This window comes from Merops nubicus, unplaced genomic scaffold (genome assembly GCF_000691845.1).
Source record: "Merops nubicus isolate BGI_N331 unplaced genomic scaffold, ASM69184v1 scaffold16637, whole genome shotgun sequence".
Lineage (NCBI taxonomy): Eukaryota > Metazoa > Chordata > Aves > Coraciiformes > Meropidae > Merops > Merops nubicus.
In genome coordinates this window covers 1-12,610 of record NW_008619722.1, presented here as the reverse complement: position 1 = coordinate 12,610, position 12,610 = coordinate 1, and the positions used below count along the sequence as shown (strand labels likewise).

The 12,610-nt window shown below is 48.8% G+C and overlaps 1 protein-coding gene across 1 annotated transcript; it reads right to left on the bottom strand.

The window, feature by feature from the left end:
* Nucleotides 1-9,480: 9,480 nt before the first annotated feature.
* Nucleotides 9,481-12,279, bottom strand: TRIB1 (tribbles pseudokinase 1). Its single transcript, XM_008943906.1, has 2 exons — nt 11,990-12,279; nt 9,481-9,949 (listed from the first exon to the last, which is right to left on the bottom strand). Exons 1-2 carry the CDS (start codon nt 12,142-12,144, stop codon nt 9,481-9,483), a joined length of 624 nt encoding a protein of 207 aa, XP_008942154.1. The 5' UTR covers nt 12,145-12,279.
* Between the last annotated feature and the right edge of the window lie 331 nt (nt 12,280-12,610).

Below are 12,610 nucleotides of genomic sequence, written 5' to 3'. Positions count from 1 at the left end.
AGATTTCAGAATATGCATTTGCTATATACACACAGAGCAATTTATTTCTCCTTACTTTGAACCGCTGCAGCAGCCTGGATCATGGCTGTATCACTATCTGCACACTTTTTTTTTTTTGGTTGATTGCTTCCTAACCTAACTCCTCCCTATTAGGTCTACAAGAATTTCTGCCTTCGTTTTTTTGAGGGCTACACACGCCTTTCAGCACCTGCAAACACACCTAAGGAAAATGCATTTTCTAGTGCACTGGCGCATCAGCCTGCTGGGTGTATAATGTGATGGTCACTGGAAGGATCTCAGTGCTGAACTGCACTTTGTCTATGTTTGGCATGCGGTGAGACTAAATAATCCTGTCTGTTACAAAGTCATTCCTGCCAGTTGTTTCCAAATGAATCAATAATCCTTTTAAAGCCACAGCTGCGAGACAATGATCCATCTACTGCTGGCTTTTGAAGTGCCTACAGTCATACCCAGCATTTGTTGCCGTATGCAAGTCATCCCATTGACTTTGAGAAGCGCTAGGGATGTTCAGGGCTTTGTGTCTGTGTGCCAGACCATGGACACGCTTCCACTCACCCAGTGCTGGGAGCCCATTGCAATGGGAGCGCTTCCCAAAATGATTCATCCTGACCTTTGCTCGAGACACGCGACAGCTTCCTAACAAAGATGAACTCAATTTCTGGAAGAATCACTCTAAGATCGTAGTGGGAAATCTCCAGAAATAATTAAATGCAAACATCTGCTGGGATCAAAAGACCTGGACACCTGTTTCCTGGCAAGGCAGCAGGGTGGCCGGCTTGACCACTGTTTATCTGTCCCAGTGCCCGAGCGAGATTAGCACCTGGGTACAGAGCAGCTGACGGGCACTGTAGATAGGAAGATCGAGGTCAAGCCATTGGGAAAAAGTGAGGTAAAGACTGCATTGCTTTCCCAGAGGCTTCTGCCCAGCATGGAATCATAGAATGGTTTGGGTTGGAGGGGACCTTAAAGATCATCCAGTTCCGACCCCCCTGCCATGGGCAGGGACACCTCCCCCTTGTCCCATCACTACACTCCCTGATAAACAGTCTTTCCCCATCTTCCTTGGAAGGCCCCCTTCAGACACTGAAAGGCTGCTGTAAGGTCTCCCCGGAGCCTTTTCTTCTCCAGGCTGAACAATCCCAGTTCTCTCAGACGGTATTCCTTGGAGACCTGCTCCAGCCCCCTGATAATCTTCGTGGCCTCCTCTGGACCCACGCGAGCAGATCCATGTCTGTCTTATTCTGGGGGCCCCATAGCTGAACGCAGTGCGCCGGGTGGGCTCTCACGAGAGCAGAGTAGAGGGAGATAAACATGGATCTGCCCATCCTTGCTGTGGGAGACAGGCAGCAGCTTGACATGTGTGTGTTGGGAGCCCCAGCAAATCCTTCAGCTCCAAGGCCTGCAGGTGCCAGCAGGCCAGCTCTGAGCCATCTCCACAAGCCCGTCCCCCAGCATTTGCACTGAGCCGTGACAACACGGTGGGAGAGGTGGGGAGCTCTGTGCCCCCTGCCCGCAGCCGAGGGAGGCTGTCACCGGCAACCACCCCACCAGCACACCGCCCGGGCTCCCCGCGCCGCTCTGCCTGCCGCAGGGTGAGGCCTCTTCCTCTCGAGCTCTGACTCATGCCCACATGCGTGAGCAGGATGTGCATCACGGGCCAGCCCTGGGTCACCAGCTCGGCCCCCGGCGCTCTGCAGCAGCAGCCCTGCCTGTGTCCGGCAGCCAAAGCCCTGCCAGCCACCCCAAGCCACCTGGAGACAGTGCCAGGGACTGGAGCTGGATGTGACTCCACTATCTTCCCTCTGGCACAGAATGATGGCCCAGGATGGCCCATCTCCTGGCCATGGCTATTAAAGGCAATGCTGTCTCTAACATGCATGGCTTGCCCGACAGGCCTGCAGGCAGGGGGGTCCCTCGTGGCTGGGGTCCAGGTCCCATCCTGATGTGTTGAAAGCACTCTCCCTGGAAAACAACCTTTGCCCCACGCTGGAGAGAGATTTTTCAGGGCTTTCGCTGCAGTTGGCACACGCACGTGAAGCTCCTGGGCCACAGCATGGCACAAAACGGTGCTGCCCCTCCAGCTGGACCACAAATCCTGCTTTTCCCCACACACCCAGAGAAAAAGAAGAAGAGGAGATTGAGAAAAACGCTACCAAGTCAGGAAATCATTCTGGAGGAGGGGTAGCAGTTCCTCTAACCTCATGCATGGGGAAAGAAAACTATCTGCTGATTTTGCCTTATTTTTTAATTTATTGTTTTGCCAGCTGCTCAGATAAAAGGACAAAGCTCTGCCTGCTGTAATGAGGCAGCCAGTGAAGCATGCCTTTGCAGCATGGAGCATCTGGCTAGGACAGCGGTGATGAGCGGGGAATAGTCCAAAAAGTTCACAGGACACATCCTTTCAAATCCCAATTTGCAACAGCAAGGACTGGGCACTTGCTCATTCTTCCTCACATGAAAGTTTGACATCCCCTGCATGTCGTTAACTTCAGCAGGCAGGGCTCTTACATGTTCGGGATCACAAGACCCATGGTAAAAAAATCCCCGTGAGTTCGCTGATTAAGCCTTTCTGTCCACTGGGCTCATGTCCCCACCACCCTGGACACAGTGGCCACCTCAGGAGGCTGCTGCCCTGCACAGAGCATGGCCACTCTGCATCGCCTCTGATCCCCACAGGGACTGAGGGCAGCACAATGTCCCTTCAAAACTAGGACAGTCAGTCCTCTTCAGTGGTTCCAGTCATACTCTTGGGTTTTGGAGCATGTCCTCTTTCCAAGCATGGTAATTTAATGGTGCAACTTCAAGCTCTGCTCTGGCAGAGGATTTCAAGACCCCAAAGTACAGATGGGGTCAATGGCACCCACGTAACTGTTTGGTAAGAAAGTACTCAGAGTTAAACATGAAGATGGACATTGGTGGGCCATGGTGACATAAAATCATAAAATGGTTTGGTATGGAAAGATCATCCAGTTCCAACCCCCCTGCCATGGGCAGGAACACCTCCCAGTAGATCAGGTTGCTCAAAGTCCTGTGCAACTTGGCCTTGAACGCTTCCAGGGATGGAGCATCCACAGTTTCTCTGGGCAACCAGTTCCAGTGCCTCATCACCCTCACAGAGAAGAATTCCTTCCTCATATCTAATCTGAATCTATCCTCTTTCACTTTAAAACTGTTACCCCTCATCCCGTCACTACATTCCTTAATAATGAGTCCCTTCTCACCTTTCCTGTAGGCCCTGTTTAAGTACTGTGTCCCTGTGCTGCAGGGAGGACATCACAGGCAGAGCCTGACGGGCACTTGCCCTGCTCCCATGCACATCTGTAGGCATCTGCCGGTGCTTCTCCTGGGGCCAGGTGGACCTGTTGGCCAGACAGCCACCTGCCTTCTCCCAGCTCCAGGCAGCTTGGGCACAGGCATGAGGGTGGGAAGAACAGAGTTCACTGCCATGCTTGTCAGCCAACAATTTCACACAAGCACCAGGGTGGGTTTTACCCTTTTAGGTGGGGTTTGAGGGCTGTTGCCCCTCTGTCAACAACAGAGGCTGCCAGCTGACCTTTGTAAGCCTTAATCTGCTGCTTTTACTCTCTGGGGAAAACACAGCAAGTGCCCCACTGCCCATCTGCAAAGTCATTGTCATCGGGCATGAGAGTGTTGCGCAGACTTTGGCCCCAAATCTTGTAGATACTTTGCCCCCGGTTGCTAGCACAGCAAAAACCTCGCAGTGTTTGAACCTCAGCGAGACTACACATCTCACAAGTCAAGACTTGATGGGGATGTTATCAAAAGGCCCAACAATGGCTTAACACTCAATTACATTTATGGTTTCTGTGATTCATCTGCATGTTTATGGTTTTGTCACTACCTGGAAGTTAAGAAAAGGAAAAAAAAATAGAAAAAAAAAAAAAAAAGCCCTGTAACGAATAACTTGCTGGTGCAAGACACTGGGTGACACAGGAGAAACTGAGCAACTACCTTTGGTGGTGGGAAGAGCCATTTTCTGTGGTGGCTAGAGCTATATTTGATTTCTTAGGCAATGTCAGCTTTTGCATGCTACATTCTTTGGCTCATCGCCAGCGCGATGTGTAATACTTTAGCCACACTGTTGTTACTTAATCCTTTCCTAATCTGCAATTTGCGCAAGAGGGGTAAAATCTAAGCAAAGCCACTGAGAACATCTCCACTAATAATTTATCAAACTCGACTTTTGTTGTTGGCAGGAGTGGGTAGTCAGTGGAGGTGAATGTTTTCCCATAACAGCCCTGTATGATAAACACGGGACAGCTGATTCATGCCGCACTTATTTTCTGTCATCCACCCTGCATGTCACCCTGATATTTCTTCGAACGATAAGCCCGTGTGTGTGCTCACAAAACACCACCGAGGTCCCAGTTTCATCTCTTTCTGCAAATTACACATTAATTAGCCATTAATAACAGTGGGAGTTGCATGCAGAAATCCACACCCGCTGTGATGGGACCGTGCCCTGGGTGAGCAAGTGCCGTATTAATCACCCGCCTTCGGCGCGGCCCCGCGGGACAGACGTCCCTCGAGAGGGAAGCACACGGGTGCTCACCAGACCTAAGCCTGCCATAAAGAAAAGTGTTACCTCTTGCTCTATGAATTTTATTTATTTTGGTCCTCTGGGCAGTGCTTGCTGTTGTTAGAAACATGATTGCCTCATACAGTTATGTTAATGTTTGCATTTGACAGAATGTAATTGATACTTCTGCTGCTCCGGCTTCAAAGCCAAATTAGGAAATGAAGTGCTGCGCATTAGCTTGTTTAGCTGGTTAAATACTGTAAATAAATACATACAGAGCAATGAAAACAAATGAGTTTTCTTTAAGGCGTTTTTTAAGTAGCCGGCATTAAAAAAAAAAAATTTCCTGCTGAGAACTCATATCCTGAAGGATTTGTCGTTTTGCTGCAACAAAAATTGATCCTGGCTGAAACCTGAACCCTGGATTTCACTTGGAGAACAGGATTTTGCAAGTTACAGAGGAATCATAGTAAGAACTGTTGCAAATTTCATGGTACTTTTACCAACAATAGTTCTGAGAGATGTTGCATTTGACAAAGCCCTTTTTTTGCAAGAGATTAATTCAGACTGTGGTTACATGTCAAGCTATTCTTCTCAATGCTCGCTAGGAAAGCATTATATTTGTAAGAAGCATTTGCATAGGGTATTTCTTTGTGCTGCTAAAACTGTGCAGTGCCAGAATGCTAAATGTTGGGGTCTTTTTTTCTCTGGCAGAATGCAATAGCATGAAAAAAAAGTGAGGGAAAAAAACCATTTGCTTTCATATAAAGAGATAATCTGAAGAGATTTGCTTGACAGAATGCACTCAGCATTGATTGAATAAAACGTGTTTTTCAAGTTATCTCTCAGGCCTACCCTCAGTGCATTAAAGCAGAGCTAGATAAGAGCATTGCCCAGGCTTTGTGATCCAGCCAAGTGCAATGAATCTTTACCATGTACACAAGTATCAAAACTGTTATTTTCCCCTTTTTCTCTCATAAACTTGATGCAGAAGTGCCTTTGACTGACTTGGAGGTGTTTTTTGAAGATCAGGGCACTATTTAGCATGGGTAGAACTGAACCTCTACCAATCCTTCTTCATTAACTGCAAATAACCTCAGCAGTATCACCTGCTTGGCAAAGAGATGTTGACCTTAAACCTGAGCTTGCTGAGCTGGTTGTTTTACTGCTTTAAGAGGAAGCTGGTTTATAGATTCTGCTGTGCTACTTCAAAAGAAAACTATTGAAATGATGCCTAAAATGCAGCCAAAACTTTTTTTTTTTTTATCAAGATTAGATAAAAATATATATTTAGGATGTAAGAACTACCCTGACTGGGAGGTGGTTTGATGGTGGTTTAGGATGGAGCCCAGGATGTTGGGAAAAACCTCAAATTTTCTTGTGTTTTCAGCAACGAACGGAGGAGGACTGAAGGCTCACAGCACTTTTCAGAGAAGCCAGCCATGTCTTGCAACTTCAAGATGAAAATGGTGACCGGGTCTGAGAAATACATAAGAGATTCACACAGTCCTCATCCAAAAGGACCACTTAAAAATAGACAAACCATGACTCCCTCAAAAAGAAATGTTATGCGTTGCATAAATCAAAGTTCTCACACCCACCATCAAAGTTTAATCACTTAATATGCTGGTTCTTTCAACATGCTGTGAAACTTTGTATACAATAATACAAACGATGAGGTTACGAAGCAATAGCAATTTATTCTGCTGTACGAACGGATATTGCATTATAATCCCTAAAGCAACACAGAGGCTGTTTGCAGATGTTACTACAATTTGGCGTTTATTTTAATTGCTGTGCAACGTAGCTCATGTGAAATAAAGTCATGGGATGACCTACACATTCACCTATTAAGGGTGACCTAACTGCAATGTGGAAAAAAAAAAAGTGTTTTGAAAGTTTTCAAGGTTTCATCAAAACACAAACCTCCTGCAGCTGGTTTAGAAGGATGCATCAAGGCTTTTGTCCAAGTCCAAAAGCACGGTAGGGCAGGAGGTAATTTAATCAGCCAGGCAATGTGGCTCATGTATTTTTACAAGTCTTGCAAGAATAACATCAATAAAGTAACTTGAGGTATTTTGGTGTCTGACATTCACTCAGCAAGTGCTAAGAAAATATGCTTACTGCACAGATCGCTGGTTTCTCAGAGTGGGAGTCAAGGTGCCTAATTATAAAGCTTTGCTTTATCGCTGACCAGGTCTCTGATCCTTCTCTTTCTTTCCATTCCCTTTCTAAAAGCAAAATCCCTTTTAAAGTTGCTCCTGCTCAAAGAGCTGCCTGGAAGCTGTTGCTCTGGTGAACAGATTTCAAGTAAAAGGACAAAGTTAAACATGAGGCAAAGTATAAATAAAAAGCAAGTCTCTCTTCCTCCTCCTCTCCACTTGTGAGCGATGATCTCACCGCTCTGGGTGGATTACAAGAGTGGCTTGATCTCTTTCAGGAAAGCACATTCTTTAACCTTGATACTGCTGCTATTTATACTCCTCTCTTCTCACCACAAAGAGAAGCAGCTCCAATAATCTTTCCCTTGATTCTGACAGGAGCACTGGGTGCCTCTGTGCTGCCTCCCGGCAGCGGGGTTAAGCCCCTGCCTGCTGGCTCTGGCTCCCTGCTATGGCCATGGCTCTCGACCGCTGCCTCTGCCTGCTCACTTTTGGACACCTGAGACCGGGCTCTTCCATGGGCTCGAGCACCACATGGTCACACGCAGGCGCAGAGCAACAGCCTTGAGATGCCACCAGCATTTTCCACTCCTGGGGCACAGGCAGGAATGAATGCACATGCTGAAAGGCGAGAGGGTTTCTGAAGTTCGGAGGCAGAAGTGTAACTCCTTTCCTTCTTGTTTATCAGATGAACAGGATACCCCATTTCATACTGCTCTGGGGACATCTCAGGCCCTTTCCACCCCCCTCCAAAAGGCAGAAGCCATCCTCTCGCCCCACTCATCTCCATGGGGATTCCCTCCAGGCTGAGCTGGCAGAGCTGAGGCTCAGACCCCAGCAGCTCAGGTGCTGTGTGTCAGGACCTTAGATGAGCTGATCTATGTCAAACTCCAGTTTTTCAGATTAAAGCAAATATACTCAAGCTTTGTTCCCCTCAAGATACCGCAAGAAATGGGGACAAGCATTATGAAACCAAGTTTATTAAAACTTTCTACAAGTCAGACATTGTCATCTGGATTTCCACATACATATACATATTTACAAGTTGGACATAGTGTTTTAGCTTTTCTGGCAGAGTTTTCTACCAATATATACAAATGTACTGTTTCTCATAGAAGGGTTAAACTGTATCACAGATACAAATGTCAAGCAATCATGAGAGGTTTAGTGCAACGGAGAGCTGTAGCGCCCTGCTCTTAATGCTCATGATTCTGTCAAGTTAGTATTGCCAACAATAATTCACATTAAATTGCTCTTCAACACCTCTTATTAGGACAAAGGAAGTACAACGAAAGAAGAAAACAAAACCCCAAACAATAAGGTATGTACAAAGTAGACAGTCCATGAGGTATACATGGTATTCTCACAATGTGGTGGGACTGCAGCTTGCGGGGGGTTCACTCTTAAAATGACTTCCCTGGAACTGTGCCGTGTCAGGACACACGTTACCCACCTCATGGCCATTTCAGAAGCCGCCGCGCTCTCGCCTGCGGCGAAGGGGCATCTCTTTGCCTAAGCCACTGGACACAAATGTAAGATGAAGTAGAAATTTTAGGCAGGACCAAGCTTTACTTACCCCCAACCCAGGAAGCTAATGATTTAGATATATTCATTACCCACGCACATTGGAAAGACTATGAATAATCATGCAAAAAAAAAAAATAAGGGGGAAAAATGAAAAATATAGCCAGAGGCAAACAACATACCTGAATAATCAACTAAGGGCTTGTGGAGATTTTACTCTTAAGACTAACTTTTTTGAGGGGTCGGAGGGTGAAAGAGGAGGGGGGTTGTGATGTTTTTAAGAGTTGAGCTTGTAGGAAAACGCAACCGTGTTTACACGTACTGTACAAGATACCCCCCATCGTTTTCCAAGAGAAGGTGCCCCAGCCGATAGTGTTACGGTTTGGTAAACGGATATGTTTTGGCACTCGGAGCTAACAAGACCTGCTACTTGACCAGCTCGCTGAGGGCATAAAGTTATATAGGCTACACCATGGTAACACAAGGCTTCAGTCTATTTAAAATGCTTTCCCGGTCAGCGAATGGAATCGGAGGGGATGCACCTGGGAGATCCACCAGGTTCTGCTTCAGAAAAAGCCACAGCAGTGATTTGTCTTACGGGCAGATCTAGGAGCTTCATGCCTCTGAAAGCAAGACCAGCTGGAGGAGCAGCGGCGAGCAGGCAGCTGGCTGTGGTGGCCCAAGACCTCCTTCACCTCCTTCCCCCATTAAAGTGCGCTTACAGTCAGAAAGCTACTTCGGAAGCTGGCCAGCATGGCACACCAAGTTGATTCCCAGTTTTACACGTCTGTCAGATTTGCTCAGTTTGAGGTGCACCTTGTGTCCACCACCCTCTTACACATCGTGGCCCAGGGCTCCGCAGCCCTGTAGCTGCTGTGGGCAAGCAGATGGAGCTTCCTTTCTGTCTCAGCTTCACCAGCTGTAAGGCTCCACAGCCCAGATGCGGCCAGTTACACTGGTGGAGGATATGGGAGGCAGGAGAAAAGCCAAGTGGCTCTCACAAAGCTGCACAGGTCTTCTGGAGCCAGCGGGATGGACCAGACGAGCAAGAGGATGAAACTCTCGAGTATGCTCCGGGAGCGGAGATCTACGGGTTGGCATTCTTTTTAAAACAAGGTCATTTTTCTGACCATACTGGCACTTCAAGATGCTGTTGAATTTACAAATGTGGAAAGATGAAACCCTCGGAAGATGTCGGAGGTGAGAACCGCAGAGATTTTTGAGATTTCAGGGTTAGCAGAAGAAGGAACTAATATCATCACTGTCCCCGTGGTATTCTGGAACAATTTGATCTGAAGTTCCCGTCTCCTGGTCTGTATATCCAGGCTCCAAGACCGCCTCGAACCAAGGGTGAAGCAGGATCTCTGGAGCAGTAAGTCTTTCAGAGGGCTCCCGCCGCAGGAGGCTGCGGATGAGGCAGCGGGCTTTGGGGGAGACGTGGTCAGGAATACAGAACTGTCCACGTCGGATTTTGGAAAACAGAGTGCTAGGGTCCGAGTCATGGAAGGGATAGCGTCCCACCAGGAGGGTATAGAGCATCACTCCCAAGCTCCACACGTCAGCCGATTTTCCAGAGTAAGTCCCTGTTGTGTTTAGGATCTCAGGGCTGACGTACGCGGGGCAGCCGTGCTTGTCCGAGAGCGCATCGTCTTCGCCTTTGATGATGTGTGTGTCTTCCAGGCTCTCCAGCCGCAGCTGAGTCCTAGGGAAGGCGGGAGAAGCAGCCCCAGGTTAGAAACAGCAATACCCAGGCACAAGTGAGCACGGCGAGCCCCCCGACATGGCAGTTCCCACTCCCCACCTCGCATCAGCATAAAGAGGAGGAGAGGAAACGTTTTTCAGTTTGCAGTGGAGAAGTTGCCTGCGTCCCGGGACCTGTGTGGCGGAAGCGCAGCCACGTGCGGCAGGTGGGCACTCACTGACACCGCTCAGGTATCGGGGCTCTTAACAACGCAGGGGCTCTGGAGGAACCTTCTATGTATGCAGGTCGCCCTGCAGGGGGTTAACCGGCTACAACGCATCCTGGGTGCCTCTACTTGAGGCTCGGGCTTTGCGCAAGCAGCACCCAGCTGCCTGATTCTGGAAACAGCAACGTCCAGCTCCCCTCTGCACCTGCGGGGACCGGCGGCTCTCCCGAGGCTTGCACTGTATTTTTTAATTTTATTTTGTCATTTATTCTTTTTGCCTTTCCAGAGGGCACCACAGCATCTGCCAGGTCCCAGGTGGAAATGGGTCCACCCCAAGTTCGCGTTTTTGGGGGGAAAGGGGAGCTCCCCACCAGCAAGGAAGCCCTCGGCTCGCCCTAGGAGGGCTCTGTGCTGCCTGGCAGCCTGCCAGGATGTCGAGATGCGTCGGCTGCAGCCTGTCCTCGGCGTGACCTCGCCAAATACCCATTGGTTCTGCAAACGGAAAATATGACTCAACGAGAACCGTGGGCCTGGGATTGGCTGCGGGAGCCCTGAAACTGCACCTGTGCCGAGCGCCGAGCCTGCCTGCCATTGCTTAACCCTCTTCTTGCCAAATGGGATGCACATGACACTCGCCTGTGCAACGCGTTATTTCCAAATGAGCGAGACTGTGTGCAATGTAACATTTCAACAAATGTTTCATCTTCTGAGGGGCGGGTAAAGATGCAATAGTTTCCTTCAAAGGAATTACTTTCTTTGCATGTCAACACATAGCTCTCTTCTGTTTAAGAGGGGCAGCACTAGTTAACTTCTCTTATCACATTTATAAATGGTATCCTGAAAGTGTTAGCCCAGTTAAAAAAAAACCAAAACACCACAAGCAAAAGGCGTTTTCTTCTGCTCCAGTAATATCACTTGAATTCATCAGACTAAGCACAACTCCATTACAGCTTTTACTTATTTTTTTAGGTTTCCACAGGATAGGGAGCTAATCAGAGTCATTTTTGCTGATTAAAAATTTATTTCTGGCTCTGCCACATGTGATGAGGCACTATAAGAGCAGCAAACACTCCAGGGAAATACTGAATTATTTCCCTACCCTAAATTTAACAACAAGATTCTGAATCTCCTCTCTATAAAACTAGGCTTTAGGCTAAGTTTTACCAAAGTGCTCTTCTTCAGCACAGGATTCCCAAAGCAATGTTCAACCATGTCCCACCTTCCCTCCTGTGTGTGCCCACACCCACGGGCTCGGGGGGCACGGAAAGCGCTGCCATTGGCAGCAGAGGAGGGATAAAAGCCTTGAAGGACACAGCTGGGCTTTCGTTAGCAGCACAACTTGGATCAGCAGGGGATTTCAGCGAGGAGACCCCTCCTGAGCACACCTCTCCCGATCTCCAGCCCCTCACAACTCCTGCTCCCCAAGCCGGGCTGTTCCCTGTCCCCAGCACAACGCTTGGGCCTCCCCCCCCCTCCCCCTGCCCTTTATTCACTTTATGCTGAATGAGTGGCACACATGACATCTTCTGGCGCTAACGAGCATCCCAACTATCGTCCCTTTGTCTGCCAGCGGGTTTCACTGAACTTCTGCTGAATGAGAGGAAGCTCCTGGTGAGCTTCCTCCCTTTCATCAGTCGTGACCTAACCAGGAGTAAGTGCACCCCAGTTAGATCTGTGACCTGCTACACACATGTGATGGGGACCTACTGGGATCGCTTTCAGGTGGTGCCCTGCCGACACGGCTGGTTCTACTCCCCAGGACGCTTTTCACATCTCTGGATGTGGCATTCCTCCCTCCCCGCTCGCCCCAGGGCTGCCTGGTGACAGCTGCTTACCTTTCTTCATTAGAGAAGACAAATTTCCTGAGCTTGAGGTCACCAAGTACGATGGCCGACTGGTGGCAGTGAGCGACAGCGGAGACGATCTGCTTGAACAGCCGGGCAGCCTCCTCTTCCCTCAGCCTCTTGCAGCTCCTCACGTAGGAGTGCATGTCCCCAAAGTCCTTTTCAAAGAACACATAGGCCTTGGTGTCCCCTAGGATGACTTCGACAACCCCGGTGATGTTTCTGTGCGACGGCAGCTGAATGTAAGGCCGGATCTTGTCCTGGTAGTGTTTGAGGGGGAACACCTGTAAGGAGGAAATTAAACCAAAATTCGTTCTCAAAGGCGTTGAAAGCAGCCGCTCGCGTAGCAACTCTCCCCAAACAATGACGAGGGAGCTGGAGAGGAGCCAGGGCTCGGCAGGAGCCCTGTTCAAAGCGGTTACCGAGACCCTTCCTGTCTACTTCATGTTGAAAGCAAGAGGGGGGAAAAAAAAAACAAAAAACCCCAAACACACACAAAACCCTTTTGGGGAAGGCGCTCCGAGGTAACCCGGAGTTAAAGCTCACGCAAACCCCCGTTTGTTCCCACCCTGGGAGCGGCGGGAGGATGTTTTTCAAGCCTCTTCCCCGCGT

Bases quoted from the DNA above. Each gene is read 5' to 3' on its own strand.
- TRIB1 (XM_008943906.1), bottom strand. From the start codon at position 12,144: ATGCACTCCTACGTGAGGAGCTGCAAGAGGCTGAGGGAAGAGGAGGCT. The intron at 9,950-11,989 runs GTAAGCAGCTGT...CGCCTTCCCTAG, and splicing joins GTCTTCTCTAATGAAGAAAG to GACTCAGCTGCGGCTGGAGA.